Here is a 24,148-nt window from a genome sequence, read left to right as displayed (position 1 = left end):
CCGCTTTGTTGGTCCCTCTGGCAAAGAGATTTCTCAAACACACCATAAAACTCTACTGCAAGATGGCTTGTGGGAAACTATCCTTCATTTGGGGAAGAGGAGGGAGGTTGGGGAGAGGCAAGAACTCTTAGGAACCCAGACCTGACCCGGCTATGTGAAGACAGGGACAAGGAAGGAAATGACTGACACGATGTTCTGTTCCAGTGCTGCCAGGAAAACACAAATGCTTAACCAGCCTTTTCTCTCTCTTGTTTTGTATGTTTGAGAATGCCAAAATACAGGAATCAAAATAAGAGTCAAATGTCCAATCTGATACAAGCAAGGAAAGCCCAGATCCAGGATGGAAATACAACAAATGGCTAGAAAGGTTAGGATAGAAAATCTGAGAGTCCAAAACTCAGCAGTGAAGTTCAAGATCTCAAATTCTGGAGCCTGAGGCTGAGCCTGCTCCCTTGATTCACTCTCAGGTCCCTACCTATCAACCACTCAAACAAACAGAAAAAGGAAGAATCACCTCTTAACCCACCTCATTACCTTGAAAGGCAACTTTCAAAAGATTATTTGTGAGAGGATAAGAGTGGGAGACTGAGAAACTTTAAGCGAGGGAGTAGGACCTCAAAGAACCAGTCTGCGGCTGGGAGTTGTGGCCAGCAGGTTAAACTGCAGCTTGGGACACCTGAATCTCATATGAGAGTGTTTGATTCTCCGTTACTCCACACTTCTGATCCAGCTTCCTGCTAGTATACCTGGGAGGCAGCAGATAATGGCCCAAGTGCTTGGTGTCCTGCCTCCAACTTAGGTGACCCAACTGGAGTTCCTGGGGAGAGTTCCTGGTTTCTGGCTTCAGTTTGGCTTAGAGTAGGCTATTGAAGCCACCCGGGAGAAGCGAAGCAGCAAATGGAAACTCTTTCTTTCTCTCAGTCATTCTACCTTTCAAATAAGTCAATAAATCTTTTATTTTATTTTAAAAATTTATTTATTAATTATTCAAAAGTCAGAGTTACACACAGAGAGAAGGAGAGGCAGAGACAGAGAGGTCTCCCATCCCCTGGTTCACTCCCCAGTTGGCCGCAATGACTGGAACTGGGCCAATCCGAAGCCAGGAGCCAGTAGCTTTTACCAGGTCTACCATGAGGGTGCAGGGGCCCAAGGACTTGGGCCATCTTCTACTGCTTTCTCAGGTCATAGCAGAGAGCTGGATTGAAACTGGAGCAGCTAAGACTCGAACTGGCACCCATATGGGATGCCAGCACTGCAGGCAGCGGTTTTACCCGCTACACCACAGCACCAGCCTCCCTTTTTTTTTTATTTTTAAAAATCACTCTGATCAGTGTACTAAGACAGAAAATCCAACTTTTAGAGAAATTCAAATATGTAAAAATAAAGAAGACATCTCCATTTCTACTTAGCTTAAAAGAAAAAACACCATTACCAGCATTGTGGCATAGTAGGTTTATCAGTCACCTGCAATGCTGGCATCCTATGTGGGTTCTGATTCAAGTCCCAGCTGCTCCACTTCCGATCCAGCTCTCTGCTAATGCATCTGGGAAAGCAGAAGATGGCCCCAGTGCTTGGGACCCTGTACCCACATAGGAGACCCAGAAGAAGCTCCTGGTTCCCGGTTTCAGATTAGCCCAATCTTGGATGATGCAGCCATTTGAGGAGTTAACCAGCAGATGTTAGACCTCTCACTGTGTCTTCTGCTCGCTCTCTCTCTCTGTGTGTGACTCTTCCTTTCAAATTAATAAATCTGTTTTTTTTTTTTTTTTGACAGGCAGAGTGGACAGTGACAGAGAGAGTGACAGAGAGAAAGGTCTTCCTTTTCCATTGGTTTACCCCCCAAGTGGCAACTACGGCGCACCGCACTGATCTGAAGCCAGGAGCCAGGTGCTTCCTCCTAGTATCCCATGCGGGTGCAGGGCCCAAGGACCTGGGCCATCCTCCACTGCCTTCCCGGGCCACAGCAGAGAGCTGGACTGGAAGAGGAGCAACCAGGACAGAATCCGGCACCCCGACCAGGGCTAGAACCCGGGATGCCAGCACCACAGGCGGAGGATTAGCCAAGTGAGCCACGGCACCAGCCATAAAATAAATCTATAAAAGAAAAAACACCAACCTTCATGCCTCCCTACAGTCATAAAGATAATTCATGAGAAACGTTTCCACAGGCAAAGGGAAAACGAAAAGCTGCCTGAAGAACAACAGGCACCTCTCCCACTCTGGCCCAAGGTCCACAGGGCTGTCTTTCCCCAGGCTCCAGTATAAGCAATGCAACGCCAGAGCTGGGAGGGACCTGAGTTCTGAACTCACTGTCCCTCAACTCATCCTGTTGCTCATAAACAGCAACTTGGCAAATGGGAGTAAGAACATGCACCACCGCAGCTCAGACAGTGGCCAGCTTGGAGGCACTCACAGTCTAGGGGAAGAGCGAAGAACAAAAGCTGAGTATGTACTTACTCAAAGTCCTCAAATTCCAAGTCGGTTCCCTCTACTGATGGACCCTGGTTGTCTGAGGAAGAGGAAGAGGTGGAAGAACGGAGACGGTTCTGTTGGTAGCGCATGGAGCGCTGGCGAATACTGTCTCTCCGTGAGAGATACTGGATCATCCTCTGGGCGTAGTAGGCAGCAGGAGATAATCTGAGAGAAACAGAGATGGACAAACACAAACTAGCACTAATGTGGGGAACACTAGGAAGGAGTAAGTACAGCTCTCCCACGCATCTCCCTGCTGAGGTGAACTCCGGAGACGTGAAAACTACAGGGCATTTAACCCCCCAGGAGGTTCCGGGCTGCAGTCTATGTTGATCAGACCATTACCAGTGCTTCTGTTCTGAGATAGGCAGATAGGCTGTTGAATCAGTCACCTTCTGATCATGAGCCACCCTGTGCTCAGAGACTAACCCTGGATCTTTCTCCTCTGGCTTTCTAAGGAACCTAGTTTAGTGTCTGAGGATGCCCTTTAGAAAGATGCATAGATTTCCCTTGAGCATCGTCCATATGGAAAACTAAAAAATGAAAGTGACCTAAGGAATGATCTACTCTTTAGTTTTACAGATGAAGAAAGTAGGCCAGGAGGTGGCAAACCTTAAATGATTTAAAAGGAAAGAAGGTATCCACATATATATCTCACAAGATGTTTTTCTCCAACAAATACACATAGTTCCTTAAAATTATCTCTTCGAACCTCTTATCCCTCCCTTATCAATTAATCATTAATATCTATAACATGGAGAAAATATTCAGGACAGAGACTGAGAGTAAAATATACTTGGGAGAACAGAAAATCTAACAGGAAAAAAAATGAGATAAATTTTTCTATTTTTTACAATCCAAGCGTCAAAAACTACAGGGTACTGAGCAAAATATGAGGTCACAGTTGTTGAGTTTTATTCTCCCTTGCTAAGGCAATTCCAGTAAATAATGGTAGATAGACTCATATTCTTCAAACTGTGGTTTTAGTATCTTGATATTCCATGAAAACCTCTGGTGTCCAATATAATTCCCCACACTTGCTTCTTTCTCAAGTTTTCCCTCCATCTCTCCTAACACTGTTATGTAACTTGAGGTGATGATGGGAGATCATGAGAGAAGAACAACACAGAAAAATGGTTTCTATGATAATATTAAACGGATTGGTAAGAAAATGTCAAGACCAACTTAAAACTTGCCTGAGGCACACACTTTGTCTCAACAATTCCATTAAAAACTTTACCCTACACAAACACACAATGATTCAAAGATATATATAAAATATGCATATATATACATATATATAATTTTTGTTGTAACATTGTCAGTGAAAAACTGGGAAACAAATCAAATGTCCAGCAACAGAGTAAATATTTATATCCATACAGAAACATCATGAAGCTATTAAAAAGATTAAGTTATCCCTATGTACTGACAAGGAAAGCCTTCTGAAAAAAAATTTAAATGGAAGGGGGAGTTGAAGAATGGTACACATTCTAACATGTATTTGAAATACATATTTCTACAATCAGGAAAAAAACACACGGACACAGCAATCCTAGTGAGCATCCTGGGGACTTTTATATTTTATACACTTCTTTGATGTTTGAATATAAAAGGAAAAAAAGCATGTACATTTGTTTTGTTTTTTTAATGGAAATCTGAGAAAACTGAGAATAGAAATGGAAACAGTTATATCAGAATGGTATAAAGAGCATTTGCAAATACTTTGAGAATTGTCCAGGGCAATGAATAGTTAGGCTGAAGGAGATCCTCAATAAGTCTACCAATTCAGGCCGAAGTAGAGCCCACAGTCAACTGCTATAGGAATCTAGGCTACCTCTGAAATGTCTGTCATCACAGGTGCTCGTACTTCTGGCCAACCATCACATGGAATTCCCAAGCAAGCCAGCTAACTACCTTTGGAACGCAAAAGTCTATTTTGTGGAATAACATGCTGCACTGAACACCAAATCATGGTCATACTGCAGATAGGCATGGAATGCAAAGATGACATGGCCAAGATCACCAGAGTACAAGAATTAGGTTCCTAAAAGCCTCAACTGATGAATTTTCAGTATCTGTTTGGGCCCCTGCTGCTAATCATTTTACAAAGATAAATCACAGACTACGCCATTTTCCAACACTGAAGTCAATGCTCTAGAGTTGTTCTCTTATCTACCAAATATACAGAAATCTTCCAGCAGAAATTAAGCACTGTTGGTTAAATTCTCAAGTCACTCTGACTAGGAAAGAATATAAAAGGAAAAAAGTTTCAAGAGGACAAAGAAGATCTTTTACTTTTTTTGGGGGGGAACCAATTTTGTATAGTGACCGTAAGTACATTCCTCAGTTTACAGCCTACACTAATGGAAAAAAAATATCATTCATGATAGAGGTAGAAATAATGTTGATGATAATAAATAAAGGTTTCTCTGTAGGTAGGGACTCAATTTCAGTACGTGTAACCCCAGTTGATTAATTTTACAATAGGACAGGAATTTCCTAAGTTATGAAACTATGGTAATAAAGGATTCCTGGCACAGTATCTTTGCCTCGTCCATTTAGGTATTCACAGAGAAGCTAAGTTTCTGAACACTGAGGAGACATCTCACAAAGGTTCTGACCTGTACATACTATACAGGATGAAGCATAAGAGGAAAATAAATTTAATAACCAATAAACAAAGAATAACAATTATTCTCCTACTGAAAAGCTGGAAAACCATCAAACAACCTGAAAGTATTCCCAGTGAAATTTGAATGTTTAAATAAATCCTCAAGATTTTTTTCAAGGAAAAATACTTTCCCCTCAAAAATAAAAAATCTATACTCAAAGAGAAAATGCAAAAACATCAATATCACAAAATATGGCACTTTCTGTGATAAAGAAATCAGAATAGGAACAAATAGATTACATGAAAGGACAAATATTGGTCTTTAAGAATCACTGTTGAACTTTGCCAGATTAAAAATTCCGGGGATAAGACTCCCATTGCTTTCCTAAAAGAAACTGTTGTATAGCAACAAGTTCTCTATCTTAGTGCTTCAAAGTGTTTGATTTCTGGGAAAAAAAATCTCCTTCCCTTATTGAGGGCTTATAACTTTCTAACGTAATTAGAGACTAACCCAAGCTTTCTTGCTTCAGTCATCATCTAAACTGCCTGTTTTTAAAGTCCTTAACCACTATGTTCCCTGAACCTAGGATTTGTCATTTCTAGGGTATGGAAAAGGAAGATGATAACATAGAATCTTCTCACTAGAATCTCAAAAAGAATGCTAACCTAACAGGACTATGAAACAATAAAATCATTTAATATCCTGGGATGTGTATGATCTAAAGGTTATTCCAGGTAAACCCAAAATCCTTAATCTAGAATAAAGCTCATTGAGCTTTATCTGACCTATCCTGCTAACCTGCATCCAAACATCAAATACCCTTTTCTTTTGGCAAAGTCTCCCAGTGTGCTCTAGTATTGCTTAAGTAACATGCAGATTACTCCTTTCTGGATCACCAACAGAATTAGTACATTCATCTGCAAGATCCCCAAGGAGCTGATCTCTACAGATAAGTGTTACACATAAAACTGGACAGCCTATTCTTAGTCTTCAGTAATCAGAATCAGGGAAACGTAGGCCCTTGACATGGCCAAATGTTTTTTTTTCCTTGTTAACTTCTTCAAGAACTTTTCAAATTTCTTCTAGTAAGTGTAAAGCAAGCTCTTTAATAAATGGCACCTGTTCATTCAGTGTCCCTTTCTTCAGTTATGTCTTCCTTACGGCAGGCTCCAGAAATTCGGTATCTGAAAGAGCTTGACTTCTGCCCTTTGGTGTTCTAAATTCTCTCTCAAATGACAGCAAATGGGGTTCTTGTTTATTTAATTTTTAAGTAATTTCCCTATCAGCAAAAATAAAATTTTTGTTCCCATTTTGGTTGTACACTGGCAACAGCCTCTCCAGCCAGCAGAAAAAGAGTACCGTTAGGCTGGCATTTGGCAAAGTGGTAAAAACTCTGCTTGGGACACCCCATCCCACATCAGCGTGCCTGGGGTTCCAGTCTAGGCTCTGCTCCTATTCCAGTTCCCTGCTAATGTGCATCCTGGGAAGTAGCAGGAAATGGCTCAATCACCTGGGTCCCAGCCACCCATGCAGGATATTCAGATGGAGTTCCCAGTTCCTGGCTTAGGCCTGGCCCAGTCCCAGCCATGAAGGTATTTAGGAAGTGAACTAGAGAAAGAGAGATCTCTCCCAATCTCACTCCCTTTCAAACAAATAAATAAAAATTAATTTTAAAAAAAATCCTGTGTCTCTGACTGTGGGCTCCTCAGGACCCTCTTCTAACACCTCACTTGCAGATATGATCCCCAAAGGACAAGAGCTCGGTCATAACCTTCCGTCATCAGAGGAACTGTTCACTTACCTGCAACACTTCTCAATCACCTGAACCTCCTGTCTCAAGATTGTAACTGAAGAGTAAGAGCACCAGGACCAGAGAGGCACGGAATGGAGCTTCCAATAGCTTGGCAGCTCCAAGGCCACCCCTCCCCCCCACCTAGTGCCATTTCTCACTTCGGCCTTACCTCGCTGGGTCTGGGTAAATTGGGTGCTCTCTGGATCCTGCTCCATCATAACGGGATAATGAAATGAGGGAAGACTCCAGCAGCCTCCTAGCAGAGATTAAAAAAATGGCAATAATCCCTGTCAATTACCAACTCAGAGGTCAGTCATAAGGAAAAATGGGGGCGAGATAAATAAAGTCCCCCTGTGCAGCCAGCTGACACCTGCTATCTAGGATCATACCCTTCCTTTAGGCTAAGCAGGTAGATAAATAACTGATGAGCTATAGAGCTCCCACACTGGATACGGCCACTATATAATGCTGAATACTGCTCTTCAGTGAGAAATGAATAAGTGCTTCAGAGACATGATCTTATTTCTATTTGGAGTACCTCTTAGATACATAAGAGGGTGGTATCAACAAAAGAAAAAAGAACAGGCATAGAGATTGCCACGTACCACCAAAATTTGTCTTGGCATTCAGTTCCTCCATGCCACCATAATCCATACCCCCTTATCTTGCACTCACTCTGCTCTGCCCACACCCTTTTTGTGGGAAAGAATACTCCCCGAGGACTCTCTTAACAACTGACAAAAAACACTTACAAATATAATCTAACCCAATCACATATTGAACTGAGAAAATATGATACATACATATTTTGCTGACTACTTTTTGGGTGCCAGGCAATATACAGAGCACTTCACATGTATTTATTTAAATCTTACTACATCCTGAAAAAAAGATGTTCCACTACATACACAAGAACACTTGGAATAGAAGTTAAAGTACAAGCCCCTGTGGCATACACCTACTAAGCGATTATACCAGCACTCCACTGAAGGCCAGCCTTGAGTCCAAAATGCTTCAAACCTCATGTTTTACTTTCACAGTTCAGGGAGGAAACAAGTGCATGTGTAGAGGCTGTGAGCAGTGGAGACTGCCCAACAGGAAGGTGCCGGTCCCATCACTCAGCTCCAGCCAACACTACCAAGTGTGAATGCGGACTCAGTATTACTGGCTCTATTTTTAAAAGGAAGCCAGAAATCTGGAATTTTGCATTAAGTCTCCTGATTGTTCAATTTTAGCTACATTTTTTCCCCTATTTGTACAACCAGGGCAAGTTAAAACATAACTAATAAACATGGCCCAAGGGCTCCCTGGTTTGCCACGTCCGCCACACTGCTTTCCAACTCTTATGTGCCTTGGCAGCCAATCAAGCTCCTGCCACGGAACAGGTTTCTAAGGAAATGGACTCAGAAAGAAATGCATATTGTTCCTCTCTGGCAGCATCTTGCCTAGCTCTCCCAGGAACAGGTCTCCGGCTCCCTGCCAGACTCTTCTTTAAAGCAGATCTGCAGGATAAGGACAGCAGCTACCAATCTTTTCCAATTGAGTTAATTCAATTCACTGTTATTAAAACCAGCTGGCTTTAGGTACAGTCATGTGCAGTCACTTTACCCCAGCAACTGGCCCACCGCAGCCTTTCCCTAACACCCTCTCAACCTGGTTTATAATCTTTCCTGCCCCAGAGAAGATACTGTGAAATGATGTTTCCTGCCTAGACAAGGCTTACATCCCCATACTCAGACACTTTGGACAATCCTAAACAGAATGGAAAGAACACAATGTAGCCAACGAGGAAGAGAAGCCAGCAATAAAATACATTCTTCTCTCTAGTTGAAAGCCTGAATCCAAGTGATATCATTACATTTATAACAACTCATCAGAATGTTTCAGAAATTGGGATGCAGCTTACAATTCTGTAACACAGTGTAGTTGGTGAGATTTTTTTTTTTTCCTCCATGGGCACACATGAAATAATGGCAAGTCACCAAGTCTGTGAAACACAGAATATTTCTGAGAGGTACAGGTAGGGAGAAGTACACAGAATGGGGATGGATAGAAGCAAAAATCTGAGAAGGGTACCTTGTATCCAAGATTCTATACTCATGATCTACTCATTACTAATAAACTAGTTCTTGAGGAACAAGGTGGGAGATGAAGAATGGGAACAGCTGGCTGCCAGAAGACTGTTCCATCCCCAAGTGCTCCGGAATTAGTCCAAAATATCCCTGAACCCTGTCGTGTTATCCTCCAAATGTCTCAGAGTATCCAAAACACGCACATCTGCCAGGAACACAATCCTGGTAAGTCAGAGGTAAGCATCCCCCTGACTATGCCACAACACTGATTGCTAAGAGATGAAATTACTTATTCGGGATCTGTAGAGGAGATTCCTGAACTGGAAGAGTTTGGATTAGATAACTTCAGTTTTAATTATTCCATTTTATAATTTTGCTGTCTGCTTGCAACACTCACTTCCTATCTTAACTAGCAAGACTTCTTTGAATCAGAATAAAACCAAAATGTTAAGCTTTGTCTCTGGGGAGTCCCTGCTTAGATTCTTCTGGAACTTTTATCTCCTGTTCCTACTTACTACAGACTCTACTGGTGCCAACTGCTCTTCAGACAGCACACTGGGACTGGCAAACACTTTAATCGATAACACTCAAAATCGGGAGAGCCAGTCACTGTGATCAGCACCTCCTCATGCATACCAGTCACTGATGAAGCAGAAGTTCTCCACACGTTCAGCACCAATACTACCTGGAGCACAAGTGCACTTCTATTGGCATGGAATAAAGAAAACCAGAGTTACTAGGCAAGTAAATATCACTACTACCACTCCCAGGAATCTCAGAGAAAGATCTCTCTCACCTAGCATTAGCTTCTGCAGAAAGCATTCAATAGGAAATGGCAAGAGCAAATGGAATGGGATGGCAGCTGTGCGCCTTCTGCTCTGGCCACCACAAATACAACTTGACTTAATGATCTATCATGCAATTTGATTATATAAAACCATGGAGGGCTTAGGAAGGTCTCAGACAAGCTGGTTAAGGCTTGAAGCTGCCATTTCATTCTGACCTATAGTCTCAATTTATAAATGTTTCTAAAAATCACTGAACATTTGACAGAAAAAAAAAATCTTTCATTTCTCTATAAGCTTGGTTCATTCTCTATACCGGCGGGATCCACGTGAGGTAACACAAGGGGTTGTATTATTTGATCCACTGGAGAGCAGGATGAAAATACTGTAACTTTTGCGTTATAATTGGCATAACCGTAATGCATAATGCAAAATGCATAACTATAATGTACATCTGTCAGGAACACAGGAACCCTTGGTAAGTTAGAGGTAAACATTACACACAAAGATTACTCAAAAAGCTTTTACTAATAAAGATATGTTTTTTAAGTCTGAAGGTTACCATTCTAGCAAACTATATAGTACTTTAAAAATACTCAATACTTAAAAATCTCTAATAGCCACCAATATAGAAAATAAAATAACCATAAATATATAAAAGCATAACCATACTCACTCATGGATACAGACAGCAAAAGAGAACAACGAAGCAAATGTAGTAAAAGGTAACTTTTAGAAAATGTAGGTAAAGGTACATGGAATTATTTGTACTATTTTTGCAACTTTTCTACCAGTCTAAAATTATTTCAAAACAACAACAAACAACATCCAATAGGGGTAGACATTTGGTGCAGTAGTAAGACACAGCCTGGGACACCTGCATCCCATGCTGGAATGCCTGGGCTCCAGTCTCAGCTCTGCTTCCGATTACAGCTTCCTGCCAGTTCAAACCATGGAAGGCAGCATCTCAATTACTTGTATTCCTGTCACCCACGTGGGAGACCTGGAATGAGTTCTGGGTTCCTGGCTTCGACCTGGCTTCGTGGCAACTATTGCAAATATTTGGGAAGTGAACCAGTAGATGCAAGATCTCTTTCTGTTTCCATCTCTTTTTCTCGGCCTTTCAAATACATAAAAAATCTAATATGCACAAATCTAAAAGTTAAATATTGAAACTAAAAAGGCAGCCATTCATTTAAAAAAATTACTCATTTATTTAAAAGGACTTAATAGCTCTGCATTGTGGCACAGTGGGTTAAGCTGCTGCCTATGAGACCTGCACACCAGCTCCCTGATAATGGGCTTGGGGAAAGCAGAGGAGGATGTCCCAAGTCTGTGGGCCCCTGCCATCTATGTGGTTCTCTGGATGGAGCGGCAGGCTCCTGGCTTCAGCCTGGCCCAGCCCCAGCACTGTGGCCATTTGGGAATGAACCAGCAGATAAAAGATTCTCTCTCTCTCTCTCTCTCTCTCTCTAGCAGATAAAGATTCTCATTCTCTCTCTCCTCCCCTCCCTTTCCATCTCCCTTATCCCTCTATCTCTGTAACTCTGCCTTCCAAATAAATAAATCTTTTTTTAAAATTATAAAAAGTATAATTTCTCAAAGTAGCAACTTTCTAATGCTCTAAAGCAGATTTGGTGACTACAGGCCCTGGGTCAGATGCCTGTTTTTGTAAATAAAGTTTTATCCGAACACAGCCACAACTATTCATTCACACATTGCTTTGGAGCTAGCAAGGCAGAGCTGAGTAATCTCAATAGAGACAAAGCCTAAAGTATTTACCACCTAGTCCTTAACAGGAAAATTTTGCCTGCCCTTGCTCTAAAATACGAGTTCACATAAAATGCCTTGAAACATAGGTAGAATAAGGAGCAGAACAGAAAAATAGAAATCAAAGTTTTATGCATCAGAGAAAGCCATCAAAAATTAAAATTAAGCCCCACTGAAATCATAAATCAATAGGCACACGATACAATTGTAAAAATTCCCTAGCACTTTAGGGGCTGGCATTATGGCGTAGGAAGCTAAGCAGCCACCTGCAAGGCCAGCATCCCAAAGTGGACTGCCAGCTTGAGTCCGAATTTCTCTGCTTCCAATCCAGCTCCCTGCTCATGTGCCTGGAGAAGCAGCAGAAGATGGCCCATGTACGTGGGCCCCTGCTACCCACACGGGAGACCTGGATGTTGCTCCGGGCACTTGGCTTTCAGCCTGGCCCAGCCCCAGCCACTGTGGCTATTTGGGGAACGACCCAGCAGATGGAAGACCTCTTCCTCTATCTCCACCAGTCTTTTTTTTTTTTTTTTTTTTTTGACAGGCAGAGTGGACAGTGAGAGAGAGAGAGAGACAGAGAGAAAGGTCTTCCTTTGCCGTTGGTTCACCCTCCAATGGCCGCCTCGGCCAGCGCGCTGCGGCTGGCGCACCGCGCCGATCCGATGGCAGGAGCCAGGTACTTCTCCTGGTCTCCCATGGGGTGCAGGGCCCAAGCACTTGGGCCATCCTCCACTGCACTCCCTGGCCACAGCAGAGAGCTGGCCTGGAAGAGAGGCAACCGGGACAGAATCCGGCACCCCGACCGGGACTAGAACCTGGTGTGCTGGCGCCGCAAGGCGGAGGATTAGCCTAGCGAGCCGCGGCGCCAGCCTCCACCAGTCTTTAAAGTAAATAAATAAATCTTTAAAAATCCCTAACACTCAAGATGAATATGTATTTGTTCCTTCCCTGATTAATATTCTGACTATGTGCAAGGGGGTTTCCCATTTCAGGCATATCCTTTGATGAGTAGGAATACAATAAAAAAAAATAGGGGGAGAAAGCTCTGGAAAAGAAAAAAGTGGTCAGGGCAAAGGAGAGGGTCATCTAAAAGAAAGGAATCTTCACTTCAAATTCAGTGGATATCAGTGTTGAGAAGCAGAAAGTCTGGGTACTAGCCAGTAAACAGACTCCTCTTTACTAAACAGTTATGTCCTGAAAACAAGTCTTTTAACTGATGTGAGATCACAGAAAATCAATATCTTAAAGCGAACAGACATGTTCAGACATTGTCCAAACACTAGAAACAACCCATTGCCAGACCTCCATGGCCCAACTGATAGGGAGAGCCTGCTCCAAGAAGCTGAGATGCCCTTGGCTCTCCATGCCCACTGAGTCATTCCTAGCCTGGCTCCACTGTCTGGGTGGCATCTGCTACTGCAATTCAGCAGAGCTAAACCCAAACTAACAGCTCACTTCTGCCTAGGAAATAAAAATCCAAATCCCTCAAACTGGCGTCCAAAGTTTTGTAGTCAACATTTCTCATTCCTTTTGGATCTACTGAATACTCTATCCTAATGGTTTTCAAACTTTTTGGTCCTGGGATGTTTTATCTATCACTATTTACCACATTTGAAATTAAAACAGAAAATTTTAATACAGAAGCACACAATTCCATTAACCATCCGAGTGAAACCTCATTACATTGCACATAGCCTCTAGAAAATTCCACTGTACAGTTCTGAAAGAACAAGAGTGAAGGGGACAAAGGATATCTCAGCATTATTATAAAAACAATTTTGACCTCAGGGATCTCAGACCATGCTTTGAGAAACACTGCTCTAGCTAAACTGAACAAACCCTCGCTATCCTATGAACTTATCTTGACCACTTCTTGTTTCTAAGAAGTTCTTTTTTATCACTGCCTACAAAAATCTTTCAAAGTGCAAATACCAGATTCTTCCAGCCAGAAGGTCACCCTCCTTTACCCACTGCATCACAGCATTCTTTACTTCTCTCAAGAGGCCTTCTCCTCAGTCACCTTGTATCAGGGTTACCTACAAGTATGTCTTGTCTCTGCTACTGGGCTACCAGCAACATCAAAGCAGGTATTGACTCCAAATCATCTTTTTATCCTCATCAAAACTCACACCCTAGGTAACATGTAATAAGAAGCCAATAAATATCTAGGTGAATGAGTCAACAGGCCTAGCTGGACTTGGAAGAATATGAAGACATATCTGATTGTCTCTCATTGACCCCAAGACTTTCAGACAGGTTGTTAGATGTCCTAAACACTCACACCAAAACTCCTGAAGGAACCAGGTTTTCAGAAACTGCTTGCATCACCCTTCATCCTGCTGGTCACTTAAGCTGCTCTGGTTCAAGTGCTGACATAGTTGTCCTGATAAAAAAGTGCAAATCGGGTCCCTTGGAGGGTCATTAAACCATATAGTCAGAGGCTGGCTACTTGCCTGGGAAACTACACTGACAATCATGGATTGTATATTGCTGAAAGAGTCCTCACAGGGTAAAAAGGGCAATGTTTGCAGGGGATAAAGGGCAGGAGGCCAAAGAAATCTGGAGGCACTGTTCCTCTCTCCATTTCTGAATCTTGCTCTGCAAGCCCAGATCTCTGCCACAGCGCATGCCTGGGCCAGGAGATGACAAGCCCTTACTCTTTGTGAAAAATAATTGTGTGTTCTGAAACGACACCTCTATTATGATTTCCAAATTGACATCTCTGCTTTAAAGCAAAGGCATGCAAGCCTCCCCATTTCACACACTAGCAATTATCGTTTAACTTATTCAACGATAGGCACTCATCTGAGCGCTGCAGGGCCCTGAAGCTGGAAGTGTGCACTTACAGTGCAAGTGCAGTTGTCAGCAGAGCCTGGAATGCAATTCCTACCCCTGCTGTGGGGTGGACCAAGGCAAGGTGGCACTGCTAAAGGCTATCCTCAGGGGGGCCAGTGCTGTGGCATAGTGGGTAAGGCCGCTGCCTGCAGTGCCAGCATCCCATATGGGTGCTGGTTCAACTCTTGGCTGTTACACTTCCAATCCAGCTCTCTGCTATGGCCTGGGAAAGCAGTAGAAGATAGCCCAAGTCCTTGGGCCCCTGCACCCATGTGGGAAGACCTGGAGAAAGTTCCTGGCTTCGGATCAGCACAGCTCCAGCCGTTGCGGACATCTGGGGAGTGAACCAGCAGATGGAAGACCTCTCTCTCTCTTTCTCTGCCTCTCCTTCTCTATGTAACTCTGACTTTCAAGTAAATAAAGAAATTAAAAAAAAAAAAAGGCTATCTTTAGGGTAAAAAACACAGATACATTACAAAAAAGAGCTTGCAGTACCTTGTGGTGTGGATCAGCTTTACTTTACTACCACCAAGCATCAACAAGTCATGGAGCTCAAAACAATACCTTTTACTAGAAAAGCTCAAAAACATCTTACAAAACATTAATGTATTCTGCAATGCCTCCGGGCAGTGAGCGATAGACGGTAAAACATCAGAGCACAACATAATCACCCAAATAACAAAAGGGAGGAAACCAGAAACAGAATTTATACAGAGTGTGCAATCATGTATTTAGCTATACAAAAGTCTTGCCTGAAAAGTCAGCCAGACCCCTCTGGGAATATGTGACCCTCTGCTGTTTGGTGGGCGGTTACTTTTAATACACTTGTAAATGACTGCTTGGCACTATGCTTAGCTCTTACACATTACAATATGGTTGTAATAAAAACTCACTTTTATCAGCACGTAAACGCAAAGGCACAAGCTGACCTACATGGACGTCCTCCTCTGCATCCAATCCATTTTTTCTGCCTGTCACAGGCCACAGACTTGTTTTTGAATCAGGAATTTATATTAGAGGCTTTCTACCACGGGGTGAATAAGAGCAGATCTCTGAAAAATAGTTCTAGTTCTGATACTCACAAGCACGCATGATCCCACAAGGAGCTTTTGGGATAAATAATTCTAGACTTTAAAAGGCAGTGTAGGGGTTGGCACTGTGGCACAGCGGGTTGACGCACTGGGGTGCCAGTATCCATATATGGGCACTGGTTCTGGTCCAGGCTGTGCCACTTCCGATCTGGCTCTCTGCTATGGCCTGGGAAAGCAGTGGAAAATGGCCCAGGTCCTTGGGCCGCTGCACCCGCATGGGAGAACAGAGGAAGCTCCAGGCTCCTGGCTTTGGATCAGCGCAGTTCCGGCCATTGTAGCCATCTGGGGAGTGAACCATTGGATGGAGGACCTCTCTCTCTGCCTCTCCTCTCTCTGAGTAACTCTGACTTGCAAATAGATAAATAAATCTTTAAAAAAAAAAAAAAGCAGTGTATACTAATTAACTGGTTTCTCCCGAAATAAAGGAGAGTTTTATAGAATTCCACAATCCACAATTCTCAGTTAATTTAGTTCAGAATAACAGACAAGGGGCCGGTGTTGTAGAAAAATGAGTTAAGCCACTATCTGCAATTCCAGCATCTCATATGGGCGCCAGTTCCAGTCCTGGCTGCCCTACTTTCAATCCAGCTCCCTGCTTATGAGTCTGGGAAAGCAGCAAAAGATGGGCCAAGTCCTCGGACCCCTACACCCACATGGGAGACCTGGATGAAACTCCTGGCTCCTGGCTTCAGCCTGGCTCAACCTTGACTGTTGTGGCCATTTGAGAAGTGAACCATAGGATGGATGGAAGACCTCTCTCTCCTTGTCCCCTTCTGTGTGTGTGTGTCTGTGTGTGTGCACGCATGCATGCAAGTCTGCTCAAATAAATAAAATAAATTAAAAAAAAAAAAGCAGACAAACCCTCAGAAGTCTTTGCTCAGGCCCACTAATTCTACAAAGAATACACTGGTAGAATCATTTACTGCTTTAATACTAACAAACCCATAATATCTTCTAGGATGATCTTCACATTTAGATTCCTGACCTGAAAATTTAAGAATTCTTGGCCAAGGCCATTCATTATGGACAGACCTTTGATCTTGGTATACTCTAAAAGCTATATTCTATCACAGGAACTAAAATCCTAGGGTCAACATCAGGAAGGAAAAGATGGTTGAGAAATGAAGCCTTTCCAGAAAATGAGGGCAAAAGAAAGCAAAGTGGGCTGGGGCATTTATTAACCAGAGGCAAAGAGGCAGCTTTCCTGGCTCACATCTGTTTGTATAATGAGGTTTCTGGAGTCTATAGAAATAGACAGGAGGCAGAGACTCCAGCTGGGCCTCCTAACAATCTACAGTTGGCCCTGGAGCAGACACAAGCTCAGAGCACAATCCTCGTTTCATTCTGAACTGCTTCTCCCAGTGACATTTGATTTTTCACTGATTTGTCTCTTGGGCACATATCACTTCCCTTTCTACCCTGATCTTGACTTCAGCAACCATCCTGGATCCCTCTTGGACTTAGCATTTAACTCCACTAGAATAATTTTCCCCACCATTTCCCTCTGTCTAGACAACATGAAATTGTCATAAAAGACACCTGAAGTACAATTAATACAGAAACTGCAATTTCCACTCTCCTCCCCCGTACCTCCAAAGAATCGCACATCACCGCCCTCCAGCATGTCAATCAATACTACACCGATGAATATTAACTCTGTGGTGCCTGGAAACCATTTAATTCCCAGCTTGCTAAAAATTATGCATTTTCACTTCTACCATAATTAGGATATGTAAATTGCCTTCTCTCTACCAGCACTGATGGCCATAACCTCAGAGATCCGAATGCCTGCTTGAACCTACACCTGTGTAAAGAGTCCATATAACTACCACTTTCCCCAGCTGCTTTTTATTTGGGGGAATCACAGACAAAAGGAAAAAGACAAGGCAAAAGAAGGGAGAGACAATGAAAGGCATGACTCCAGACCCCCAGAAGCAGTCAGCCCTCTTACAACAATTGTAAGAATAAGATTGTTTGAAGCCACTGCCAATTCCTTGTGAGATGGCATATTTTCTTTTCAATAGCAAGATCAAAGAACAGCAAAGCATGAAGTAATTTATTAGTGGTTTTCAACGACAGTGGGCCCCCCCACCCCAGATACATTTTGGCAAATGTCTGGAGATATTTTTGGTTGTTAAAACCAGGTGAGAAGAATGCTACTAGCCTCAACTTTGTAAAGGTCAGGAATACTACTAATCCTATAATGAGCAGGACAGCCTACCAGAATAAAGAATTCTCCAGCTCTAAATGTCAGTAGTGCTGCTGTTAAGAATTTCTCTGATGGATCTTAATAATCCGAGACTAATCAAGAGAAACTCTGAATAACAAAAATACAATGCAAGTTGGTGTTCGAGTTTTAGAAGCAGCCTGCAGTTTAAATTCCATTTTTTGAGGCCGGCATGGTGCAGTGGGCTTAAGCTGCCACTTGCAATGATAGCATCCCACATCAGAGTGCTGGTTTGAGACCTAGCTGTTCCACTTCCAATCCAACTCCCTGGAAATATGCCTGGGAAGACAGTGGGAGATGGCCCAAGTACTTGGGCTCCTGCTACCCACATGGGAGACCAGGATGAAATTCCTGTTTCCTGGCTTTGACCTGAACCAGACCTGGCTATTTCAGCTATTTAGGAATGAACCAGTGGATGGAAGACATCTCTCTCTCTCTTTCAAATGAATGAATGAATGAATAAACAAATAAATAAATTTTAGGGGTATATCTGAAAGGCAGAGTTATGGTTGTGGGGGAGGTGGGTGGGAGGAGGAATCTTCCATCCATTGGTTCACTCCCCAAATGGCTGCAACTGCCAGAGCTGTGCTGGTCCAAGGCCAGGAGCCAGGAGCTTCTCCTGGTCTCCCATGTGAGTGCAGGGGGGCTCAAGGACTTGGGTCATTTCCTTTGCTTTCCCAGGCACAATAACAGCGAGTGGATCAGAAGTGCAGCAGCTGGATCTCAAACCAGCAACCGTATGGGATGCCGGTGTTACAGATGAACCTGTTATGCCACAACACCAGCCCCCCAAAATAAATCCACCTTGTGTCACTTACTAGCTGTGTGACTTTGGGCCAGTTCATTATCCTCAGCTTCCACACAGGAAGGGAAATCCCTATTTCACAAAATGGCTGAGATTAAGTGAGAACATATTTAAGGTACAGTAGCCACATACAATACAAGAATTAGCTACTTCTTTTCTTCTGTGGATTACAACTCCCAAGATATCTTCAGGGAATATGATGTTCTCTGGCCACTCAAGTCACTGTGTCTAGATAGAAAGGTGCTTTGTCAGGAAGAAAGGTGTGTTGAAGAAGGATGGATACCACAAGGCATAAATGTGGGTACCTGGGCCCTGAGAATCACATGATCTCCATGCAAGTAAACCAAGCACAGTCAGGTATCTGTCCACAATTTTTCTGTGGTTCTATGCACATACTGATTTAAACTACAAATACTGAATGTCTACTATTGGCTTTGTATTAATACAGGATTGGCTTTGTATTAATACAGGCTGAGTACACATTATCCAAAATGCACGGGGGCAAAAACATTTCATATTTTGGAGTTTTTCAAATTTTGGGACATTTGCATAGACTGCCAATTGAAAACCCCAAATACAAAGTTTCAGATTTCAGAGTTTGGGACAAGGATGCTCAACCTGTATAGAAACAGACATGGTAGTTGGTCTCCAAAAGATGGACCCCAAAGAAACACACCTCTCAGTATCCCTACCCTGTGTGGCACCCTCCCACACTGATCCTAGACTCATCAATGACTTGCTTTAATCAAGAGAATGTGGAAGGCAGTACCAATTCTGGGACATTGTAAGAGAACTGGCAGCTTCCATTTCCTTTCTCTTAGAACTGTCATTTAAAGAGCCTTAAGCTGCTATGCTATGAGTCTGGCTTCTCTAGAGGAGAGAGGAGCACAGGAGACCAAATGGAGAACAGAGACCCACATGTCCCAGTTGAGCCTTCAAATAACTTCAGAAAGAACTTAAGGATGACCAGCAGAAGAACTTTCCAACTGAATCCAGTCCACCCCAAGAACCACAAAGGATAAGAAAAGAGTTGTTTTATGTCACTAAGTTTTGGTATATGTTTTTTTTTTCTTTTAGGAAAGGATTATTTGGGTGGGGGAACCCCGATGGGCTGGGGAGGGGAACGTGTGAGGGTAGAAGAGACAAGGAAAGAATAGAGATCGAGCGGTATATGGTTTGTTAATACATCAATATTTGTAGAGTTTTCAAGCTAGTCACAATAATGGCATTAGAATTAAGTTCATATAGTTAATAGTTCTAAAGTTATCACTCTTTCCTCAAAGAAACCTTGGCTATTAAAAAAAAAAAAACACAAGATATTTGAAAACAGATTGTAAACAATAAAACTCCATACCAACTTGCTCAGTGTGAATAAAGCATAATGCTGACATTGGTCTGAAGACTCAATGTCAATTCAGAATGACTTGGTACTCTTTCCTGCTCCAATGAGGTGCTCCATCATTTTGAAATGTACATCTGCTCTGGATGGCTCCCTCTCAATGCAAAAGTTAGCCCCAGAATTTGAGAAATTAAGGCTATTTGTGCTCTATCTCTTATCAAGAACCAGGGTAAGTTTCTTTTTACTTTTTTTTTTTTTTTTTTTTTTTTTGACAGGCAGAGTGGACAGTGAGAGGGAGAGAGAGAGAGAGAGAAAGGTCTTCCTTTGCCGTTGGTTCACCCTCCAATGGCTGCTGCGGCCGGCGCGCTGCGGCAGGTGCACCGCGCTGATCCGATGGCAGGAGCCAGGTACTTATCCTGGTCTCCCATGGGGTGCAGGGCCCAAGGACCTGGGCCATCCTCCACTGCACTCCCTGGCCACAGCAGAGAGCTAGCCTGGAAGAGGGGCAACCGGGGCAGAATCCGGCACCCCGATCGGGACTAGAACCTGGTGTGCCGTCACCGCTAGGCGGAGGATTAGCCGGCCAGGGTAAGTTTCTTTTGCAAAAATTTCAAAAGGAGTGCAAGAAAAATGAGGATAATATTCCACTCCTTTGCTATAGCCCAAACTACTTTTCATATTATCAAACTTTTTAAAATAGAATGTTTTTGTGTATGTTGCAAGTGATTGGTGGGAGTAACTACCATGAGCCCTGTCATAACAGCCATGCCTTCTTTCATAAGGCCTTACTTTGTAGAGCCAGCCCTCTGTTATCTGTGAGTTCCACATCCATGGATTCAACCAACAATCCAATCCATGGATCCAACCAAATATTTCAAAAACATATCTGAAAAAAAAAAAACTGCATCAGGACTAGACATATATGGATGTTTTCTTATCAGTATTCCCTACACAATATAGCATAACAACTGTTCACATAGCATTTACATTGTATTAGATATTACAAGTAATCTAGAGGTGATTTAAAATATATAGCAGTTGGGCAGTACTTGTGGCACAGTGGTTAAGATGCTGCCTCTGATGCTCACGTCCTGTTTTGGCGTGCCTAGGACTGGGTCCCTGCTATTTTCTGTAAGGAACATTCTTGGAGGCAGCAGCTGATGACTCGAGTGGATGGGTCCCTCCCAATCACGTGGGAGACCAGACAGAGTTCAGAATTCCTGGCTTTGGCCCAGCCCTGGCTGTTGTAGACATTTGCGGAGTAAAAGATTGATCAACATCTCTCTCTCCCTTTCCCTCTCCCTCTCTCCCTCAGTGTCACTCTGCCTTTCAAATAAATAAATAAAATGCTAAAATGAATGCAAAATATTTGGGAAAATTGCACAGGTATATGCAAATACTACATTATTTTACTATACAGGACTCTCAGCATCCACAGTTTTGGAATCTCCCTGCAGGGCAGGGAAGGAGGGAGAAGTATGTTTTGGTTTACTCCCGATTTATATGAAAAGATTTCACAAATATCCTAGGAAGCCTGAAGTCCAGAAACTGATAACAGCAGTCATAAAAGAAAATAATACAAGAGAATATGTTACGACAAAGGAGATCTTTTTGTTTTGTTGAACAGAATATGGAGGAGAAAGGGTGGGGGGAAGAGCTGGCAGTTTTTGAACAAAGCTGGAGGAATCATACTTCTTGATTTCAAAACATATTACAAAGCCACAGTAACCAAAAGAGTATGCTACTGGCAATAAAGACAACATATATACCAATGAAACAGAATACAGAGACCACAAATTAACTCAGGAATGTGCTCAAATCATCTTTGACAAGAGTGCCATGATAACAGTTGAGTAACAGTCTAAGGCCGGTGCTATGGTGTAGTAGGCTAAGCCTCTGCCTGCAGCACCAGCATCCCATATGGGTGACAGTTCAAGTTCCAGCTGCTCTCTTCTGATACAGTTCTCTGCTTACAGGCTAGGAAAGCAGTGGAAATGGCCCAAGTGCCTGGGCCTATGCACCCATGTGAGAGACTCAAAAGAATCTCCTGGCTTAGAACGGACCCAGCTCCAGTAGTTACAGACGCCTGCCTGCCTGCCTGCCTGCCTGCCTGCCTGCCTTCCTTCCTTCCTTCCTTCCTTCCTTCCTTCCTTCCTTCTTTCTTTCCCTCCCTCCCTCCCTCCCTCCCTCCCTCCCTCCCTCCCTCCCTCCCTCTCTCTGTCTATAACTCTGCCTCTCAAATAAATAATCTTAAAAAAAAAAAAAAAGATACAACAGTCTCTTCAACAAATGATGCAGGATAACTGCATATCCACAAGTAGAATAAAAAAGATGAGGACCCGCACCGTGGTACAGTGGGTTAAATTACTGCCTTCAGCGTCAGCATCCCCCAAATGGGTACCAGTTTAAGACCTGGCTGCTCCACTTCCAATCCAGCTCTCTGCTAATGTGCCTGGGAAAGCAGCAGAAGATGGCCCAAGTGCTTGAGCCTCTGCACTCACAAGAGAGACCTGGACAAAGCTCCAGGTTCCTGGCTTCAGCCTGGCCCAGCCCCAGCCATTGCAGCATTTGGGAAATGAAAAAGTGAATGGAAGATCTCTCTCTCTCTCTTTCTCTGTATGTGTGTGTGTGTGTATGTGTATGCATATATATATGTATATATAAAATCTTTCTCTCTGGCTCTGTTTCTACCTCTCCCTAACTCTGACTTTCAAGTAAATAAATAAATGTTTATATATAAAAAAAGATGGATCCTTAATGTATACCAGGTGCAAATATGAACTAAAAATGGATTAAAGACTACAGATAAAACCTGAAACTACAGAATTTATAAAATAAAGAGTAAGGGAGTTTTATGATACAAGAATAGGGCAAGGATTTCTAGACATATCAAAAACAGAGGCAACAAAAAGGACTACATAAAACCAGAAATTCTCTGCAGCAAATGAAACAATCAACAGAGTGAAAGGACAACCTATAAATGGAAAAAATATTTACTAACAAATACCAGGTAAGGGGTCAATATCAATAATATATAAAGAGCTTCTACAAATCAATCATAACATAACCATATCAAATAGTGAGCAAAGGACTTGACTACACCAATACTGAAATACAAACAGCCAACAAACCTGAATAGATGCTTTAGCATCACTTATTATCAGGGAAATGCAAAATTAAAACCAAAATCATTTATTACTTCACATCTATTAGAATGCCAATAACAAAAGGGAAAAAAATAATAGGTGCTGTCAAGGATTTGAAGTTGTAACTCTTTGTGCATTATTGCAAAGACTGTAAAACAGTTCACCCACTGTGGAAAAAAACAGGATCCTCAAACAATTAAAAATAGAATTGCCACAGAGGGTGGCCTAGAAGTTAAGATGCCTGCATACCATGAGAGAACCCGAGTTCAAGTCTTGGCTTGGTTCCCAATTCCAGCTTCTTGCTAGTACAGACCCTGGAGGCAGCAGGTGATGGCTCAAGTACTTGGGTTCCTGCCACCCATGTAGGAGACCCAGCCAGAGTGCCTGGCTCCCAGTTTCAGCTGGGAATGGGGAAGTTCTCATTTCTTTCTTTCTTTCTTTCTCTTTCTCGTTCTTTCTCTCCTTCCACCTCTCAAATAAATAAAATTTTTAAAAAGAACTGCCATATGATCTAAAAATTCCACTATATATCCAGAAGAACTGAAAATAGGATCTCAAAAAGATACTTGCAGCCCTACTCCTGGCAGCATTATTCACAGTAGCCAAAATGTGGAAGCATCCTAAATGTCTATCAAGGGATGAATAAATACAGAAAATGTGATATATACATGGAATGAGATATTAACCAGTGTTTAAAATTCTGATATATGTTAAAACATAGATTAACCATAAGGATATTATGCTAACAGATATAAATCAATAAAAATGACAAATACTGCAGAATTCGACTTATATATCCCAAGTAATCAAACTCATAAAAAGAGAAGTAGAATGATGGTTGCCAGGGGCTTGTTTTCCAGAGGAAGCTGTTGTTTTGTAGTTTTCAGTTATACAAGATGAAAAAGTTCCGAGGCCACTGCTATAGCATAGCAGGTAAAGCCAGAACCTACCATGCCATCATCCCATATGGCCCTGGTTCAAGTCCCAGCTGCTCCACATGTGACCCTGCTCCCTGCTAATGAACCTGGGAAAGAAGCAGCAGAAGATGGCCCAAGTCCTTGGGCCCCGGAACTCACATGGGAGACCCGGAAGAAGCTCCCAGTTCCTGGCTTCAGATCAGCCCAGCTCTGGCTGTTGCAGCCATTTGGGAAATGAACCAGCAGATGGAAGATCTCTGTTTCTCCCTCTCTCTCTCTCCT

General features: G+C 42.6%; 1 protein-coding gene across 13 annotated transcripts in view; it reads right to left on the bottom strand.

Annotated features, from left to right (window-relative positions):
- The window catches only part of AMBRA1 (autophagy and beclin 1 regulator 1), a 234,689-nt gene that overhangs the window by 144,816 nt on the left and 65,725 nt on the right, over positions 1-24,148 (bottom strand). For 5 of the 13 annotated variants that reach the window (XM_051826317.3, XM_051826321.3, XM_089327204.1 and 2 more), the window contains 2 exons: positions 7,049-7,135; positions 2,458-2,637 (listed from right to left, as the gene is read on the bottom strand). The exons of 2 other annotated variants lie outside the window; for them this stretch is intronic. In XM_051826317.3, coding sequence (XP_051682277.2) covers positions 2,458-2,637; positions 7,049-7,135 — 267 coding nt within the window. Of the gene's footprint in view, positions 1-952; positions 1,297-2,457; positions 2,638-7,048; positions 7,136-24,148 lie in introns of those variants that run through there. 6 more of the 13 variants (XM_051826319.3, XM_089327212.1, XM_089327189.1 and 3 more) reach the window with 4 other exon arrangements.

The sequence above is a fragment of the Oryctolagus cuniculus genome, chromosome 1 (assembly GCF_051225735.1).
Source record: "Oryctolagus cuniculus isolate XC-2025 breed Fujian yellow rabbit chromosome 1, ASM5122573v1, whole genome shotgun sequence".
NCBI lineage: Eukaryota > Metazoa > Chordata > Mammalia > Lagomorpha > Leporidae > Oryctolagus > Oryctolagus cuniculus.
Note: the sequence above shows the minus strand (reverse complement) of the source record. Positions and strands in the feature narration are given on the sequence as shown.